Genomic DNA, 21,325 nt, shown 5'->3' on the forward strand with positions numbered 1-21,325 from the left:
ATTTCCAAAGGGAATGCTGTGTTGATCCGGGATGTCGTCTGACTAACAGAGAAATGGCAGAAGAGGTCGACGTAGCACTTTTTGGGCACATTGAGACAGACGTGCGGAGGAATTCGCGCGTCGGGACGGAGCCGCATGGCGCAGAACAAAAAGCAACGCCGTGATGAAGCCTCACAGGACATGTTGTGGCATGTCCAGCTAGCAAAGTCGAGTTGAACCCAAAATGCAGGCAGCGATGAGGTAAGAGGTAGGTGCAAACACTCAGGTGATTTATTATCCCAATTATGGCAAACAATCCAAACAAAGGCAAAAATGAAGCGTGGGGGAAAAAGGGTTAACAAAAACACACAAGCAGAGTCAAAACAGAGGCCCTAGGAATGAATAAAAACACTAGGAATCACACAGAAGTACATAAAGAAAACAGGCAATCTCTGAATACTCACAACCAACGCGAAGCAACGTGAAACAACTAGAAAACAAACAGGGACAGAGGTGTGGCTTAAAAGCAAAACCAACTGATGAGCAAATGAACGACAGGTGTGCGACAAGGTCAAAGGTCAAGCCACACTCTAAAAATAAAATGGTGACTAGAAACTAAACAGACATCTAAGGGAAGTGGAAACAAAACATAACTATAACAAAACATAACCTAAGAAGAAGAACAATCACAAAACTAAAAACAAAAGGTGACTAAACACAATACAAACCTCTAGAGGTAAATAACTAGAGGTAAATAGAAATAAAACATGACCAAGATCACAAAACACAACAGAGGAAGTAACAGAACTAAAATATAAATCCAAGTATAAGATACAGTAAACCAATGTGGAACTCAAAAGTGTATAAAGAGTGCATCAGATAACTGACATGAAGACTAACATGAAAAAGGAGGCAATCCATAATCAAACTGCAAAAAGAACTGAACAATAACCAAAAACTAAATCCAGGAACACAAGTACAAAATCACATGGAACTCAACAGTGAGCCGACACAGGGGAAACATAACACAGTGGACTTGGGACAGGGGAGATGAAACACAGACAGAGGACTAGTCACACGGACGCAGGGGGGACAGACCAAGGACAGAGACAGAGGGTCAACCAGAAGGAGGACACGCATGGATACAAACACACACACACAACAGCCAATGCTTTTTCGCAACCCGAGCAAGATGATTGGTCAAGCATTTTACATTCCTGCAACGTCCACAGGTGGATGTTTACTTTTCATTTAAAGCACTTAATTAATTGGCTGCTATCAGCGTGTAAAGCAGATTTGAAGTACTAGAGCAGAAAATGCTTCAGAAAAGATCATCGACTATACCTTTAATTCTGACGCGAAGAAAGCTTGCGTCAGTTTCAAACCTTCGCTGTTGCTGGGTAGATTTTCTAGACACTTAAACAGTTCCATGTGAGGAAAGTTGAAGTTTCCCCCAGTGTAAATTGCTTTTCTGACCTCAGTGCATCCAAGTGACAAGTACAGTGATGAGACGCTGGTGATATTTTGTCCCTTGTTTTGCTTAGCAAAGAGTTTCGAGGCCCGTCTGCACGCGTCTCCGTCCCTCCATGTCCACGAGTGTTTGTCTTGCCTCTGAGCTGTGGATTTATTGCTGCAGATTGGTCCTGTATTTCTTCATGCGTCCCTGAGGGTGCAGCAGGGCCATATTGCAGCCTTCTCACGTCTCCCATAAAAACTGTCAGCCGGTGAGGAGTGAGGACTATCCAAGACGACCGGGACTCTAATGCATTCTAATACGCTTCATTATAATGACATCTCCCATCAGCAATATGAGCGCCGGAGACTCGTATAGAAAGATGGAAAGGCAAACGGAGAGAGAGAAGTGATTAAGTGTTCGCCTCTACCTCATCATCAATTATCTTGTCAAAGTCACAAATCTAATCAACGGCTCATTACGTCTCTCTCATTCTCTGCCTTCTTCCTTCACTCTTTCACTTAAAAGTCCTTCTCCCGCTTTGCTCTTCTTTGCATTTACTAATAAAAGGCGAGCGTGCCATCTTTTTAATTGCACGTATTCTAGCCCCGTGATTCCCAGAAGGCTGTTTGTTATTGAGCTATCAGCTGGGAGGCGTGTTAATCAGAGGCACTGCAGCACACAATAACGATGTCTCCCACCTGAAAACCACGGGACCTGGTGTGAGCTCACCACAGTCGCCTGATTGGCCCGTTCCTTTTAAGCTCATTCACGATCCGCTGCTTAGTCAAATAATCAAATTAAGATCTTGAGTAAAACAAAGATAATCAATACTAGGGGAGCTACGACCACTACCTTTGCACCCCCCACCCAGGACTAAACCAAACCAACTTTTTTAGGTTCCTTAGATGATCCCAAAACACAATCAGGATGTTCCCAAAAATAAAAACTGGCCTCAAGCCAGTTATCCAAGATGGTGTTCTCTAAAACACCAATGATTTCTGTCATTATTAAATCTATTGTTTGTTCCTACTATGTATTTTATGATAAGGGTCTATTGATGGCCATTTTGGATGCCATTTTGAATCTTAAACCCATGAATGAATTTAGTTTAGGCACAAATGAGTTTGCTGTGACCAGCAATGGTCTTCCCATTGAAACTCTTGTGATATTTAAGTTGTTTATATGTTGTGTAAAGGCGTTTTAGTGAAAAAAAAAAAACTATTTTGGTGGCCATCTTGGATAACTGGCTTGAGGCCAGTTTTTATTTTTGGGAACATCCTGATTGTGTTTTGGGGTCATCTAAGGAACCTAAAACAGTTGGTTTGATTTAGTCCTGGGGGGGTGCAAAGGTAGTGGTCGTAGCTCCCCTAGTACAACACTGCACAGAATCGGTCCACACATCCACCACGTTTTCCACTGGGGAACTCCTCGGAGGGGTCTCACGTCGCCAGTGAGAACCTGAGCACAGAAACATTAAGGATGGTGTCCCCATTGAAAATCCTCGGGATGGTAATTTTTCTTGAAGATGAGGACACGCCACCATTAAAGTTGGGCCCTCGCAGCCTGCAGCGGTGCAGACATGTATTTGGCAGAGACGGATCGGAGCAGACTGTCCTGTGTCTGTGTCTAACATCCATCCATCTGGGCCGGCCCGAAACCACGCCGCCTCACACACACACTCGCAGGCCAAAAAAAAGGTAATTGTGTGAGTAAAGTGTTGATGGATGTCTGAGGCGCCTCATCAACAGTGAGAGATGTTACGGATAAATCAAAGGGCCCAGTGATTATTGGTCAGGTGTCTCCCGATGTTACGGTTTGCATTCGTCATTTGTAATACATCTGTGGTATTCAATGAACGTAGGATTGAGAAGTGACAATTGCTTGCCCCCTTGTCGTGACCCCTTAGCGGCCACTCAAGCATTTACGGTGTCATTTATTGTCATTCGTCTGACACCACCTGCTCTGTCATTCTTCAACAAGCACATGCTGTGCACGTTTTCACAGAAAAATTATGTAACATTAAAAATAGAACCAAATATATCACAGTGAGTGTTCTGCACTTCGGCTGTATTTTAAAGATGTCCCAGTCAGGGATTTTTATTTTTATTTTAAGATCCTTACCATGCACGTGGGTGAAGCAGCCAGCACTGGTGTGTGATATCAAGAGGTGATTAAATTTTGTGGTGCAGCAGATAACAGAATATTTACAGAGGAATCTTTAAAATGGTGAAGCAAGCACCAAATTCAGCACAAATGTACCTTAGACATTACTCTTTTGAAAAAACAACTAGCCACTTTAATTTTCAATAAGCAGCCAGGTCCACAGTAAAATCACCAGTGTAAAACTTGGCAGTGTTAAATTAACACTGCCAGTGTACATATGGTCCTACTCTGGCCAGAGTGGGACTATATGTTCACTGTCACTGTCAGTTTAACACTGGTGATTGTACTATGTAGGGGACAATGGACGAATTACGCAATGGTCAAAATTAAAAGATGCTCCAATGATATTGAAATCTATACTGCATGATTTGTGTGATCATAAAGATTTCAAGAAGGTATAGTTTGGATCATCTGTGACTGAATTCTATGGAGTTATGGAGTAAGAAATAGCAAAAATGGTGAGGAACATCAATTTCAGTTTTTACAGCGGTCAAAAGTTATAGTTGCTCCAATTTTGGTAAAAAGTGGGGCAAATTATTGGTTGAGCTAATAGGATTAATAAATGGAATAGTTTTGACTAGGTTGAATGCTTGGTCTCAAAAGTAAAGGTCAAACAATGTCGACGTTCATTGGATTCTAACCTCAATTCATCCGTATTTCGTTTTGCCTTCGTTCTTGATGGCTTCTTATTTGATTAGTTTTCGTAACGTTAGCGTTTTGTTTTGTCCAACTTCATTCAACCTCCCATGTCCTACGTATTGAACGAAGGTTGACGAACGCAACGCTATCTGAACGAATCAATAACTAAAGCTTTGCGGAGCTGAACGAAACGTCCTTGTATTGCTAATGAATCGTCATTTATGGGGCGAAAAAGCAAAATTTTCATACAGAAACAATAACGTTAACATTTTATCAACTGCTTTAACTGTTTACGCACATATCAACCATTTGTGGCTGGCCTGTGTGTGCCTGTGTGTGCCTGTGTGCGCGTGTCTTTGGGAGTCGCCTTCTTCTGACACGGACAGTTCACCATGTATGCATGGACTCGTCAAAGGTACTATCACAGTACTATCACAGATAAAGTGTACACAAGGTACAGACATGCCGCGAGAACTCATAATATGAAGACAAACAAAATCTTGCACCTGTTGTCAAGATAGACAAAATCTCGCACCGACAAGTACAGAAATGGAGACAAGGCTGGCTGTGCTCGGTTTTATACCCGCTTTCGAAAACTTCATCGTGAATGTTTCGTTTTGGTTTCATTTAAAGCGTCAAGGTCAACATACTCTTCGTTTTTCTATGTTAGTTTTGTTTTTTGTTCCTTTCGTTTTGTTGATGGGAAAAGTTCAGGATCTTTCGTCCACATTTCTTAGTGATTTATTACTTTTTGACTTTTTATACTTCGTCCAGATTTTCTCAACTTTTTCTGTTTTACAGAGTAGAATTTAGAACGTGTGGCAGTATTGTATTGGTCTGGATATCACAAGTGCAGCCATCATAAAATATTTGAAATTGCACATAGTCAACTTTGAAACTGCAACCAGGTGCACAAACATTTTTTTATCCTTTTTCTTTTTTTTAAACAGTGTACTGTACTTGTCATTCCACAGTTATTGGAGGTATTATAGATGTGTTTGAAAACATTCCAGGTATTATATTAAACTATAATGAGAACATGAGACAAATAGTGAGTTGTCATTTGGAGTGCATGTGTTTATCCACGTGTGCAGAAGAAGGCTGCTGATGAGATGTTTCTGTCTTTGCTGACAGGTGACTCCTCTGGTAGATCATTCCTGCTGTCAGCGGAATGTTGTTATTATTTGTGCTGAATTTTACTGATACTTGAATCACAACACATCCCGTCGTCTTCCCCTTAATCATACCTGACAGTCCAATCGGATTCCTCTCGGTAAACGTGCTGATGGCTTATCCAGAAATCAGCAGTGTCGCTTTGACTTTCTGCAGATCACCCCGCTTCGAGGACCCAGGGAGGGCGGCACACTCGTGACCATCCGCGGGGAGAACCTGGGCCTGGATTTCAGAGAGATTCAGGGTAACGTGAAGGTGGCTGAAGTGGAATGCACGCCCATACGTGAAGGATACATCCCGGCTGAACAGTAAGTCACATCGATATTCATACCAGCAGCACAACATGGTACAAGCCGCGTCCACCTCGTCATTTTCAGTAATGGTCTATGAGCCAGGTGATAATTTAGATGTAATCATTATCGCTTAATTCAATTTCAATTCAATTTTATTTATATAGCGCCAAATCACAACAAACAGTTGCCCCAAGGCGCTTTATATTGTAAGGCAAGGCCATACAATAATTACGTAAAAACCCCAAAGGTCAAAACGACCCCCTGTGAGCAAGCACTTGGCGACAGCGGGAAGGAAAAACTCCCTTTTAACAGGAAGAAACCTCCAGCGGAACCAGGCTCAGGGAGGGGCAGTCTTCTGCTGGGACTGGTTGGGGCTGAGGGAGAGAACCAGGAAAAAGACATGCTGTGGAGGGGAGCAGAGATCAATCACTAATGATTAAATGCAGAGTGGTGCATACAGAGCAAAAGAGAAAGAAACACTCAGTGCATCATGGGAACCCCCCAGCAGTCTACGTCTATAGCAGCATAACTAAGGGATGGTTCAGGGTCACCTGATCCAGCCCTAACTATAAGCTTTAGCAAAAAGGAAAGTTTTAAGCCTAATCTTAAAAGTAGAGAGGGTGTCTGTCTCCCTGATCCGAATTGGGAGCTGGTTCCACAGGAGAGGAGCCTGAAAGCTGAAGGCTCTGCCTCCCATTCTACTCTTACAAACCCTAGGAACTACAAGTAAGCCTGCAGTCTGAGAGCGAAGCGCTCTATTGGGGTGATATGGTACTATGAGGTCCCTAAGATAAGAATGGACCTGATTATTCAAAACCTTATAAGTAAGAAGAAGAATTTTAAATTCTATTCTAGAATTAACAGGAAGCCAATGAAGAGAGGCCAATATGGGTGAGATATGCTCTCTCCTTCTAGTCCCCGTCAGTACTCTAGCTGCAGCATTTTGAATTAACTGAAGGCTTTTCAGGGAACTTTTAGGACAACCTGATAATAATGAATTACAATAGTCCAGCCTAGAGGAAATAAATGCATGAATTAGTTTTTCAGCATCACTCTGAGACAAGACCTTTCTAATTTTAGAGATATTGCGTAAATGCAAAAAAGCAGCCCTACATATTTGTTTAATATGCGCTTTGAATGACATATCCTGATCAAAAATGACTCCAAGATTTCTCACAGTATTACTAGAGGTCAGGGTAATGCCATCCAGAGTAAGGATCTGGTTAGACACCATGTTTCTAAGATTTGTGGGGCCAAGTACAATAACGTCAGTTTTATCTGAGTTTAAAAGCAGGAAATTAGAGGTCATCCATGTCCTTATGTCTGTAAGACAATCCTGCAGTTTAGCTAATTGGTGTGTGTCCTCTGGCTTCATGGATAGATAAAGCTGGGTATCATCTGCGTAACAATGAAAATTTAAGCAATGCCGTCTAATAATACTGCCTAAGGGAAGCATGTATAAAGTGAATAAAATTGGTCCTAGCACAGAACCTTGTGGAACTCCATAATTAACCTTAGTCTGTGAAGAAGATTCCCCATTTACATGAACAAATTGTAATCTATTAGATAAATATGATTCAAACCACCGCAGCGCAGTGCCTTTAATACCTATGGCATTAAAGGCACTGCCTTAACAATGCAAAATGTATGGTGGCCATCCCAAAAAGTACACAGGGGTTGACATTTAAAAACTCCAGTCATATTGAAAAGTATATACCATATTATTTGTCTCATCATAAGGACTTCAAAAAGGTATAGTTTGGACTGTCTATGGTAAATGGGCTGAATTTATATAGCACTTTTCCATCTGCATCAGACACTCAAAGCACTTTACAATGCTCATTTTGATTATGTTGAATGTTTGATCTCCAAAGTAAAAGTCAAACAAGGTTTACGTCCAGTGGCCATTAGGACATAAGACATATGTTACCCTGTAATGTGATAACTAAGCATGACATGTGGTGCAAATTATTCCTTTACCAAATTTACCCAATTTTCCGTAGTATAGTAAGACGCACTTGTTAATAAAAGGCCTCTTGAAAAGGAAAAGCCCATATAAAAGTCAGACCAGAGTATAACTCGCATCTTTTTTTGTATTATCAGGTCATTAATTTGGGATTTTTGTGCATTGCTGTAGTGTATTTATTATTGGCATATTTTTTTAATTTAAATATTGGAGTTTTTGTTATATGCTTTCTTTCCTATGAAAGTCTTGTATAAACAGTTACTAGAATTACTATTCAAATAAAAAATGCATGATTTTTAAGTATACGTTACAAGGCCTCCCAGACTCGAAAAACACACACACACACACACACACACACACACACACACACACACACACACACACACACACACACACACACACACACACACACACACACACACACACACACACACACACACACACACACACACAAATTGGAAAATACAGTAGCTCAGCCAATAATTTGCATCATGTTTGACCAAAACTGGTGCAACTTTTGACCCTTGTCCAAACTAAAATTGACCTTTGTCACTTTTTTGCTGTTTATAACCACATAACTCCATTAAATCCAGTCATAGATATTCCAGGTATACTTTCTTGAATTTTTTTATGATGAATCAAATAATGTAGTGTACTTGTCAAAATGATTGGAGCATGCTTAAATGTTGACCCAGTGGCCATGGGTGGAATTAAACCCCAGACTTTCATGTTGCCTAGAAAAAGGAAGTATTTGTGATGTGCAGATCTGCAGTATGAAATTCTTTTGGTGTATAACGTGCAGGCAGATTTCTGTACAACAGAACCTGCTGACATTTATTCTGCTGCACCTGAGGAGGGTGGATTGTAATGAAAATGAGATCCATGTTCCTGTGAAGAATACTGTCTAATCAGATAATAGCATTTTTTTAATTCAATCAATCATTGTAACGTCTATATCATAATCCTCTCAGGCCCAAATCCCATCGCTCACAATGGAGACAATGCTAATGTTAGCCCATTAGCCTTATTTAATGGGATGTTGGACAATTTTAATACTAAGTTTTAATGATGACATTAGCCTCATGTTAACATTGTGTTAGCATCTGTAACAGGCTAACGTTAGTGTGTATGTATTTATGTTAGCATCTGAACACATTTGTAAATATGTAGTTTTTAAGCACATTACAAATTCTGTCTCTTATAATGGAGGCATCACATGTTAATGTTAGCCCATTAGCATTGTTTTGTGATGTTAGCCCATTGTAATGATAAATATAGCCTGTTCATGAGATTTCATGATAGCATCACGATAGCATCACATTAGCAACCTAATGTTACCAAGTATGTATTTATGTTATGATCTGTCTATGTAAGCATGTATTTTTATTTTTATTTCTTTCTAACGTTAGGTACGATGTCAGACCCTAAGGTGAAGATAATTATACAATACATTATGTAAAGAATGTAACATTTCTAAGGGCCCCTTCACACATAACACGCTTTAAGCCGACTAGCACGAGGAGGAGGAATTGCATGACATTCGTGAAAAATCAGAGCTGCCTCCAACACCTCTTACCCTTGTTGCTACAACTATTCACGCGCACCAGCGGCTGAAAGACAGAGAGTGCCCTGTGAGAGCCCATTCGATCTCTCTCACGGCAGGTGTCGATCAAATTCCAGGTGACACACATGAACATCCAACACCGCTGAAAATGTGTGGCCATTTGCAGTGTTGGCACGAAAACAGTCAGCAGACAATCATTTTCGAACTACATGTGAAATTTGTCTAAGTGTCCCCATGAGTTTGGTGTTGCAAAAAGCACACATGTGGTGCATGTGTCTCGCATGTGTGCACGTGTTGCGTTCCCCCCACTGCCCCTGAAACACATGTGGCGTATGTGTGTTTCGTGCCCCCTACACATGTGGCAAGTGGGGGAGCACACTTGCATAAAATGCTTATATGTATGTACAGGCATGATCACATGTGGGGCAGGATAGCCATGTCTTAGTGCACACAGCACAGTGAGCCACCTGTCAGCTGATCACAGCACACTGACAGGTGGATGGCGGCTCAGTGCACATGACATGTCACATTACAAAAGAGACCACAGCCCAGTCAGGTATATTAATGAGTACTACACTACCTACATACACAATTACATAAATAAGTAAAAAAAAAAGATCACCTAACACAGAAACAGAGTGACACGTTGGTGTGTGTGCTGAACTGACAGGGGGCGTGTCTGACGATAGCAGCAGCTGTTGAGATCTCTGGTTCTGTACATCCCAGCTGGGGAACACGTACCGTGTTTTGACGGACATGAACTAACAACTGTCCACTGTGACAAGTGTGTGTCTGCTTGCTGTCCTCATGTGGACATACATTAAAACATATATCGCTGTTGCGACGGGCTGCAGCAAGCGAGCACACGGCACGCACATTGACAGGTTGCCGCAGGTGAAACGGACCGTCAGATAATAAAACGCAGCGGGCCATCTGAATGTCACATCACCCACGTGAGCTCTGTTCCACATGACGTGGCATCTGTCCTGTGGCGCGCCATCCACAGGACACGTGTCGGGCCGAAACCGTCGCAGCGGGATTGTTCACACCTGCCCAAACTGTGTGTCCCTCCCGATGTTGGCTCGATGTTTTTTGTGCAGGCTGTTTCGCCGTGATTCGCCCTGATTCCTACTTATTTGTGCCATGTGTGAAGGGGCCATAAAATAAGAAAACAGCGCTGCAACACAGTGACGGCATTTTCCAATTACGAACTGCAACTGGATTAAATATATGTAATAAAGGATCTTGGCGCATATGTCCCAGTATTTTCCTAAAAACTACTCAAAAGAACAGATTATAGCCAAATTTATTGGCTGTGATTCATAATAATTCTTTTGATTTAGCTTCTGATCCTGGGTTTTTGGTTAATGGTGAGATGGTCAGCCATGTACAAATATTAGATAGGGTACAAGATTGACGCCAACAGGAGTAATCTAATGGTGCAGAATATTGTCAGTGATTTCAGTTGTAAATTGAATGCATTTATTGGTGATTTAAATGCAGTCAGCTCTGATCTTAAGGGTAAACTGTTCAGTACATACTGTACAGTTTAATATGGTCGTAGATTTTGTAACTTAACTGGTAATGGTCTTGATAAGTTTTGGTACTGCATGGAGAAAGGCTTAGAGACATCTTTTTAAATTACCATACATGACTCATAAGAAGTTACTACCCCATATTTGTGGTATTCTTTAACATGATTTTTGATACATACAAGGTTCATTAATCATGTTATTGTAGGACTTACACATGATAATCCTGTTGTACACCATTCATTTCAATTGTGTCTAAGGACTCAGTTGTCAAGAACTGGTTATAATTTGCTATACTTATGTCATTTATATGGTTTAGACCAGTTTCACATACAAAATATGAGTAAGGGTCATGGTGAAGCTTTAATACACAAGAGATTTGTGGAGTCAACAAGTGAAGTTGATGTTCAAGCGCTTGTACAAATTAGGGACTCTGATTTTAATAATGAATTTTTATTGTCAAGGGATGAAGTATGTGAGACAATAATGTACCTATGTACTAAATAAGTTGCTACCTTTTTGTTATTAGTTTTTAATTTCATTTTACCTTGTTTACTTTTAATTGCATATGTCTATTTTTAGATAAATAAAATGTCATATATAAGAAAGTACATCTTATTTACTTACTACCCTTTCAAGAATTTCAAAAATTCTTGAAAGGGTAGTTGTAAAACAGCTAACTGATCATCTGCAGAGGAATGGTCTATTTGAAGAGTTTCAATCAGGTTTTAGAATTCATCATAGTACAGAAACAGCATTAGTGAAGGTTACAAATGATCTTCTTATGGCCTCAGACAGTGGACTCATCTCTGTGCTTGTTCTGTTAGACCTCAGTGCTGCTTTTGATACTGTTGACCATAAAATTTTATTACAGAGATTAGAGCATGCCATAGGTATTAAAGGCACTGTGCTGCGGTGGTTTGAATCATATTTATCTAATAGATTACAATTTGCTCATGTAAATGGGGAATCTTCTTCACAGACTAAGGTTAATTATGGAGTTCCACAAGGTTCTGTGCTAGGACCAATTGTATTCACTTTATACATGCTTCCCTTAGGCAGTATTATTAGACGGCATTGCTTAAATTTTCATTGTTACGCAGATGATACCCAGCTTTATCTATCCATGAAGCCAGAGGACACACACCAATTAGCTAAACTGCAGGATTGTCTTACAGACATAAAGACATGGATGACCTCTAATTGCCTGCTTTTAAACTCAGATAAAACTGAAGTTATTGTACTTGGCCCCACAAATCTTAGAAACATGGTGTCTAACCAGATCCTTACTCTGGATGGCATTACCCTGACCTCTAGTAATACTGTGAGAAATCTTGGAGTCATTTTTGATCAGGATATGTCATTCAAAGTGCATATTAAACAAATATGTAGGGCTGCTTTTTTGCATTTACGCAATATCTCTAAAATTAGAAAGGTCTTGTCTCAGAGTGATGCTGAAAAACTAATTCATGCATTTATTTCCTCTAGGCTGGACTATTGTAATTCATTATTATCAGGTTGTCCTAAACGTTCCCTGAAAAGCCTTCAGTTAATTCAAAATGCTGCAGCTAGAGTACTAACGGGGACTAGAAGGAGAGAGCATATCTCACCCATATTGGCCTCTCTTCATTGGCTTCCTGTTAATTCTAGAATAGAATTTAAAATTCTTCTTCTTACTTATAAGGTTTTGAATAATCAGGTCCCATCTTATCTTAGGGACCTCATAGTACCATATCACCCCAATAGAGCACTTCGCTCTCAGACTGCAGGCTTACTTGTAGTTCCTAGGGTTTGTAAGAGTAGAATGGGAGGCAGAGCCTTCAGCTTTCAGGCTCCTCTCCTGTGGAACCAGCTCCCAATTCAGATCAGGGAGACAGACACCCTCTCTACTTTTAAGATTAGGCTTAAAACTTTCCTTTTTGCTAAAGCTTATAGTTAGGGCTGGATCAGGTGACCCTGAACCATCCCTTAGTTATGCTGTTATAGACGTAGACTGCTGGGGGGTTCCCATGATGCACTGAGTGTTTCTTTCTCTTTTTGCTCTGTATGCACCACTCTGCATTTAATCATTAGTGATTGATCTCTGCTCCCCTCCACAGCATGTCTTTTTCCTGGTTCTCTCCCTCAGCCCCAACCAGTCCCAGCAGAAGACTGCCCCTCCCTGAGCCTGGTTCTGCTGGAGGTTTCTTCCTGTTAAAAGGGAGTTTTTCCTTCCCACTGTCGCCAAGTGCTTGCTCACAGGGGGTCGTTTTGACCGTTGGGGTTTTTACGTAATTATTGTATTGCCTTGCCTTACAATATAAAGCGCCTTGGGGCAACTGTTTGTTGTGATTTGGCGCTATATAAATAAAATTGATTGAATTGATTGATTATCAACTCATATTTCATAAATACTATGATGAAACAAACCAACTGAAATAATTAGCTATTTAATTTGCTAAAATATACATTTTAAGTATTTTTATTTTGTGGAATTTCAGATTGATTAGCTGGGATTTATCCACGGGGATTGATGATATAATGCCGCTTCACACATTCCCAAAGCTGTCTAAAGGACATTTTAGTTCCACACAGAAATTTTAGCCTGACCCCATCGCCATAGCAACTCAAATCATTACCTCTGGGTGTTTATGAAAATGTGTGTCCTTGTGTGTCTGTAAAAATTGAACAAGTTTGAGAGCGACACAGAAATGCTGCCTGTACCGAATCTGTACACCGGGATAATTGGAATTCTATGTAGTCGTCCACATCCAGCAGCAGAGACTGCAAGAACAACTCAGGACCCAGTAACATCATCACTTTGTGAAGCCCTGAGAGGTTATATTTAGGTGACATTAAGTTTAATCCGGTGCTTTGGGTGCTTCCAGGTGCCACCTATTAAATTATTTTAAACAAGTTTAAAGTTGTTTTATCATCACACGCAGCGCTGCTCCTGCTAAGAAAGTAAGTTATGTGCCAGCACTTCCTAAGCAAACGCTGACCCAGCAGAAGGAAGCGCTGAATTCGAGGTCATATGTAAAAGGATAGACTTTTCATTTCACTCCCAACTTGGCAGCGTGCAGGAGGTGAACTCACTGCCAAATCACAAATTGGGTTAGTGAGGTTTTAGCATATGTTTAGGTCCATTCTTGATGCGTAAGCTGCCCTTTGAGGTTGTTGTGTGGTTATTTTAACACATGGGTTTCTTTGTTAAATATGTTAGAAATACTGTACATCCAGAAAATATTCACAGCGCTTCGCTTTTTTCAAGTTTTTATGTTGCAGCCTTATTCCAAAATGGATGAAATTCTTTTTTTTTTTCCCTAGGATTGTGTGTGAGATGGGGAAAGCAGAGAAAAGCCAGTACACTGGGAATGTGCAGGTCTGTGTTGGGGTCGGAGAATGCAGACAAGAATTTATGGCAAAGTCCTCCAAGTACTACTACTTTGTGGTAAGTTAAGAAAAAATGTGTTATTCCTACCATATCTCACGGCATGTCGTGATTCAGCATCACAAAATATATTAGTCTTATATATTTATATATATTATATATGTTAGTCTATTGGTCCGTGATATTGTCATGAAAAGTGCAAATTTTTGTACAAATTCATTCTAATACATTCGGTGATGGCTGCACAAAATTAAAAGTGATGCGGGCGGGGGGGGGGGGGGGGCATATGGAGGTTTATGGTTAGGGTTGGGGGGGTAGGGTTAGTAATATTAAGATTAAACCAAGGAGGTTATGTTTTCGGTCACGTCCATTTGTTTATTGGTTGGTTTGTTAGCAGGATTACTCAAAAAATCCTCAACGGATTTCAATGAAATTTTTACCAGGGGTGTATCTTGGCCTAACCTAGAAGTCATTAAATTTTGGTAATGATCCAGAACACGATCTGGATCCAGTAATTTTTTAATGATTCTTTAACATTGCAGGATAGGGCCAATTTCAACATTTTTGCATCTAACTTCATGAAGACGGTTCACAAAGGCTGAACAACAATTAAGTTATGACACAACAATAATTTAGCATTTGTTTCTCCTCATTGAATAAAGTTGTTATTAGAAAAAAAAACTTGTGTAATTCATGCAGTTTCTCTTTATAAATATATTTGCTGAAGATCTAAGTGTTTAACCCTCTGGAGCCGACACCGTCATATACGACAGCTGATACCAAGCTTTACTAAATTATAAATAACTTTTTAATGATATGAGATAGAAACTTACTTTTTTTAGTTTTTGCTGAAAATTTAACTCTGCGGACAGTCGAGCCACCGTCCACCATCTTGTACTCCTCATAGAAGCTGTGTGATGACGTGAGCAATGTGAGTGTCCAATCGGAATTGGTTCACCGTCAAATGGTTTTCCAAAATCTAATTGTAGGGCAGATTCACCTCACGTGACACACCAAAGATTGTTTTTAGGAGTGATGTGTTACTAGTTTATTATAGTTTGCTGTGTGTGTTGAACAATACACACACATAATAATATGTGTGGAAAATTATTTCCGCTTTACTTTTTCCTTTCTTATTTCTGATTGTAAACCTTTATTACACTTATAAAACACAACTATAGTATATATATATTTTGAAAGTGGTTGTCCTGAAAAAAAAAAGAGACATAAAACTTGATTGTGGGATGCAGGGAGAGCTGTTAACAGCAATAATAAAACATTTATGCCAGGCGAGTGAACTGTACAAAAAATGCCCTGGGACCCCAGAGGGATAACCAGTGAATCTGAAACATGACAGTAGATGCATGAAACAACGTGGAATAAGTCTCTTTGCCAAAGGGTATTCCATGTGACGTCAATGACCCTATGGCCTTGGCGGAGGTTTGCGCTCTCAGAGTGTTTCTAGTTATACATTAATACTGGGAGGTCACAGCTCTGCCTGCCAAAAAAAAAAATCATGCATTTATGACATTTATAAATGCCTGGGTTTTTTTTTTGTTGTTGTTGTTGTTTTTGTTTTTTTACTAAATTGTACAGCAGTCCTTGAAATGCTCATATTGGCCGCTAGATGGTGACAAAAGCTGCTCAAATGCGCGGCTGTTTCTTCATTCTTCATTCGGGCCCTGTTTCTTCATTCAAGAAGTTAACTTTTGCCAAAAATAAGATGGGCTGACAGCCAAAAATTTACCTACAGTTGTGTCCCTGCTCTTACGGGCAACTTATAATAATCTGTATACAGTGGTCCCTCGCTATAACGCGGTTCCCCTTTCGCGGCCTGGCAGTTTCGCGGATTTTTTCTCATGCAATTTTGCATGCTTTTTTAAAAGCGCATTGTGTTCTGCGTCCTTATCAGGCGGGCCGGTCGCGGCACCAGTCGGCATCACCACAATTGCTCTCACTGCCTCCGATGCGCTTACTGAGTCTGCGGGCTTGGTAAACACAGCAGCGGGCTACTCACACCGCCCTCCTGTCTGCTGTGCGGAGCTGCGCCAAATCTGGCAACAGGTCCAGAGACTACGCTCGCTGTTTTGATGCAGATGTTGACCGCAGCCGCAGAGCTCCGTGGCCACCGAGAGAGGACTTGGATTCTTTGCAGGTCCCGCATCCGTACCTCTGGAGGCAGTGAGCGAAGGGAGAGCTCTGCGTGTGTCTGTTTATAATCTTCTTGCCCAGAAAAAAAAAGAGAGTGCTTACACAAGTAAGAAAAGTGAGAAAATGTTAATGCCTGTTTGAGAAAAGTGTATAACGTGTGTAGTGAGGAGTTTACAGCCTTAAAACATCTATAATAATTGCAAAAAATAGCGCTGACTACTTTGCGGATTTCGCTTATCACGGGTTATTTTTAGAATGCAACTCCTGCACCGCGATAAACGAGGGACCACTGTATTTTTTTTTTTTTTTTACAATTTTTAATGCATAATGTCCAATAACTGTGGTTAAGTACATCAACACTTTGACCAGCACTCTCAAACTCACAGGGCCCTATCCTGAAGAGCTGTAGTATTCAAAACCACATAGGACTTTTGGGCCATGTCCAACTCCATTTTGAGCACAAACTAAGGCAGAAGGCACAAAGTATAGTATAAGTATATGTACATGTAGTGTATGTCCCACCTGTCAAGAAATGCCTCCAGAAGAGGGAAGGAAAAAAAAAGTTGCACCCTTTTCTGTATTATCATCTCTAATTTGGGATTTTCACATATTGTTGTAGTGTACTTTTATTGTTTGGATTTTCTCTTTTATTACTGGAGTTCATTTTGTTTAGTGCTTTGATTCCTGAGAAAATCCTGTATGAATAGTTATTATTATATGTAATAAATGTGTGCTATATATATATATATATATATAAATAACTTTATTTATCCAGCAGGAACTTCATTTGCAGACAAAGCGCCAGCACGAGCAGAAACACACATTTCATACATGATAAAATTCCATAAAAATCAACACTTCAACACTTAATAAATATAATTACAAAAGCCAGGAAAAGCCAAGCACAGATTGCTTAAAGAACTAGTCACATTAGCTGCTGTTCAGCAGGTGGATCGAGGTTGGCAGGAAACTGGAGGTGGCCCTCTTAGTCCTAAGAGGCAGCGACCTGAACCTGCGACCTGATGGTAAGAAGGTGTAGTGCTGGTGCAGAGTGTGAGTGATGTCTGTGGAGATCTGCGTGGCTTTCCTCACAACTCTTTGGTTATAGATGGAGGTGAGTGAGTCCTGCTGCTGTATATATATATATATATATATATATATATATATATATATATATATATATATATACTGGTATCGCACTGGAGTATCAGTCACAGGACCTCCCAAACTAGTTAAAAATAGCAAATTACACTCTGTAAAATACAAGTCAGCTAAATTAAATCTGATTTATAAGTTAAATTTATAAATCAGATTGCCGTTTGTTATTTTCTTTTAAGAGGATTGTGCATTTAAAGTTAGCACATGGTTATTTAGATGTTGGACTCAGTAGATGAACGAAGTGAGAGGTTTTCTGGTGAGGTATGATATCTGCATGCAAACTATCAAAAACTGCACGTAGATCATTTATGGAAGCAGCAGCTTCCCGAGGTGGAGCTGTCGAGTGCCTTGAGGATGTACTCCCTGTCCTCATCTCCATCCATCCCATCACCTCTATGTCCCAACAGGTGTACACAGCGCCACCTGTTTTAAATTTTTGTTTTCTGTTCAGATTGATGGCACAACCCCAAATCAGGAAATCCCGGGTTTGGTTCCTGATTTCTTGAGCTGACAGTTCTGGTGTGAAAATGACATTTCTGTTGGTTTGAGAGCACCACAGAGAACTGAACCATATGGTTGGGATTCCATCACAATGCAAGTGTACAGCGCTTTGGTCAACTTAGGTTGTTGTAAAGCGCTTAATAAATAAAATTTGATTGATTGATTGAAGTGTTACTCTTCATCTTTGTCTTGCCTTTCATTTCACAAAATTTTTTTCCAGCCTTTTCCAAGGATCCTCCAAATAGGCTCAGTAACAAGGGCAACCAGTCACCGCCAGTGTTGGGCACGTTACTTTGAAAAAGTAATTAGTTATAGTTACTAGTTACTTCTCCCAAAAAGTAACTGAGTTACTAACTGAGTTACTCCACTATAAGTAACTATTGTACCACTAAAAGTAACTATTGCGTTACTCGCCTCTTAGCCCCCCCCCTTCTCAGAGTGTGTTTCATAAGCCAGATGCATAAAGAGCAGGACAGCAAAGACAAGTACATTCACAGAGCTTTGCATTTATTGCAACTCAACGCAAACTATAGACAACGGATGGACATACAGTTCTCAAAATATGTTTTTAAAAAGAAAAGTACACAATTTAACAGAGGCTCATTTAAACTGAATTGAAAATGTATATGGATTTGTTAAATCCAACTTAAAGTCCATAACATGCATTTATTCATCTTGCATGTATGCAATCATTTATCCAACCAGCCAACCCAGTCGTCTCACCAACAGCAAAGACCTGCACAAAGGTTTTCATTTACTGCAACTCTAATTTACCAGAATTAGTACACAACTATAGCCAACAGATGGACATAAAGTGCTTCAATTTTGTTTCTTAAAGAAAGTAAATAGCTTAACAGGAGTGCTTTTTAAATTGAACTGAAAATGTTCATGCATTTGTTAAATCCAACTCTAAACATGCATGCATTCCTCTCTCCATCCATCCACCCAACCCAGTCATCTCAACATTTTAGCCCTTAAACCAGTGGTTGTATCGTAGGAGAAGCAGCTTCTCAAATTTGAGGTCAGAGAGTCTGTTCCTCTTTGGGGTGAAGACCAGCTTCCCCAGGCTAAACAGTCTCTCCACTGGAGCACTGGATGGAGTGGCAGCATTATAAGAGGAAATCCATGAAGTGAGTCCATCCCTTGGGCTCCTGATTTCAAATAATCTGCGACTTGACTTTCCGCAGTAGCAGAAGTGTCGTCCTCATCATCAAAGGAGAAGAACGCATCCTCAACAGTTGAGCTGGTACATGTGGGTGTGGTGGTGCTTGTACCTTTTTGCTGGTCTTCATTTCTTAGACTTGCACGACATACCGCCAGCAGCTCTGCTTTGGCCTTGTCCTTTCTTTCTTGTGTTCGCAGCCAACGTAACTTGAACCTGGGCAGAGTCACAGCAGCCAGGAGAGCACTGTCGCTCTCCAGCACCTCTGTAAATCTTGTTTTTATCGCCTGAAATGACATAAAGCAAAGAACATATGACTGTCTATACAAACATACACACACACACACACAGACATTATGAGTACAATATATACTCTATATTATTCATTTTCACAACGTATGGATGTATTAGACAGAAATGTAGTTCTTACCTCGACAATTGCCTCTGGAAGGTCCACAAGTATTTGGAGTCCACTCTTCAGCTCAAGGGTTTTCATCATCAAGGTCTCCAGGGTAGGTAGCAGCATGCCGTGGTAGCAGTTGTCCTCTCCCTGGAGGATATCTAGGGCGACTGTCAGCGGCTTCATCGCAATGCAATATTCCTTCAGGAGCTGATGCTCTTTTTCTGTGATTGCTTTCAAGCCGAAGTTGGATGAGATGGTGTTGAGATCGACTATGGGAATCTCACAGATCCTAGCTAAGGCTTCATAAAAAGAATTCCATCTGGTACTGCAAGGCACTATCAGCTTCTTTGCAACCACTTCCTCTACAGTCTCTGCAGCCACTGTGGAACGGCTGGCCTTATTCCACAAGGCTGTGCATTTTGCAGTTGCACTCCTGTAAACTGCCTTCTCTGGTCTGGAGAGAATCCACTTCTCAATGTCAGAACAAGACACAAGGTTCAGTGTGTGTGATGCACACCTGTAGTGTGGTGGTAAATTAATCACATCGTCATCCTCATCAACACGGCTTTGCAAGACATCATTCATGTCAACAAAAGTCACCTCATCATCTTCCTCATCCCCAGAGTCATCCTCCTCGACTGACTGATACCTCTTAAAAGCCTTAATGAAATTTGAGCCACTGTCAGTGACAGTTGCTGTTATTTTGTGCGAAATGCCATATGACGAGTGGATGTTGTCAAGCTCTGTGGCGATACTCTCATGTGTATGACGGCCCTTAAACCGTCGGCATGCCAGGGCAGCTTTTTTTCGTTCCATGTTTGTTGGTGGATGTTTCCAGTGTGCAGTTACACCAAGGTAGCTTTTATTGTGTGCAGTCCATATGTCTGCAGTAGTTGCCAAATATTCCAGCTGTTCAAATTCTTTTTTGAGCTCAGCATTCATTTTAACATATTCGGCATCAATGTATTTCGAAAATGTCTTTCTACAAGGCGGGCCGACGCCTCCTTTTCTCGGTATTTTCCCTATCAGAGCCCTGAAGGAGTCTGACTCCACTGTTGACGTCGGCAGCATGTTCTCCACAATATATCTCCCTATCAAGTCATAGAGCTCTGTCTGCGTTAGTTTTTGGGGAGCTGAAGCACAAAAATCAAGCTTTTGCTGCTTACACAGTGAGGGTCCTTCACCGTGCCCTTTGTTAGCGGACCCCACGTTAACGTTTTTCAAAAACCATACGGATTTGAATCACATGTGATGGCATCAGCCAAGCTTGAACCTTTGTGCGCATGCGTGAGTTTTTTCACGCCTGTCGGTTGCGTCATTTGCCTGTGAGCAGGCTTTGTGTGAGCACTGGTCCACCCCTCTCGTCGTTTTTTTATTGCGAATAAATGTCTGAACAATTTGGAGCTTTGCTGCATCAATTTTTTTCCAGAAACTGTGAGAGACCTCCAGGTGGACACCGTTCAGAAAATTAATATGGCTTTCAGGGACGATTTTATGCGGATTACACAGATTAAGGAGTGATCCAGACGGTTTAAAGACCGCCCACAACTGCTGAGAGCGCGCCGCACTCCGAGCACCGATCGACAGGCTCCAACCCCGCTGGAACAACCAGATCATTTCCAACGTGAAGGCTTTGTTGATCCGGGACGTCGTCTGACTTTCACAAAAAGGCAGAAGGCGTGGACATCAGCACTTTTTCAACACATTCCACTGTTACAGGAGGTTTTTTCATGGAAAGAAAAGCAGAGGGACGCGCCACGGAGCCGTTCATTACGCGGCACAAAACCACCTCCGTGTTGGTCTCACAGGACGGCT

At 40.9% G+C, this 21,325-nt stretch overlaps 1 protein-coding gene and 1 long non-coding RNA gene across 2 annotated transcripts in view; one reads left to right on the top strand and one right to left on the bottom strand.

Moving 5' to 3' along the window:
- Window positions 1-21,325, top strand: part of plxna4 (plexin A4) — a 658,913-nt gene that overhangs the window by 518,870 nt on the left and 118,718 nt on the right. The window contains exons 13-14 of the mRNA XM_034163939.1: window positions 5,567-5,718; window positions 14,072-14,195. Of these exons, the coding sequence (XP_034019830.1) occupies window positions 5,567-5,718; window positions 14,072-14,195 (276 nt within the window). The remainder of the gene's footprint in view (window positions 1-5,566; window positions 5,719-14,071; window positions 14,196-21,325) is intronic.
- Window positions 1-21,325, bottom strand: part of LOC117504477 — a 757,689-nt gene that overhangs the window by 149,524 nt on the left and 586,840 nt on the right. The gene's annotated exons all lie outside the window — the stretch shown is intronic.

Source organism: Thalassophryne amazonica, chromosome 22 (assembly GCF_902500255.1).
Source record: "Thalassophryne amazonica chromosome 22, fThaAma1.1, whole genome shotgun sequence".
In the NCBI taxonomy this organism is placed as follows: domain Eukaryota; kingdom Metazoa; phylum Chordata; class Actinopteri; order Batrachoidiformes; family Batrachoididae; genus Thalassophryne; species Thalassophryne amazonica.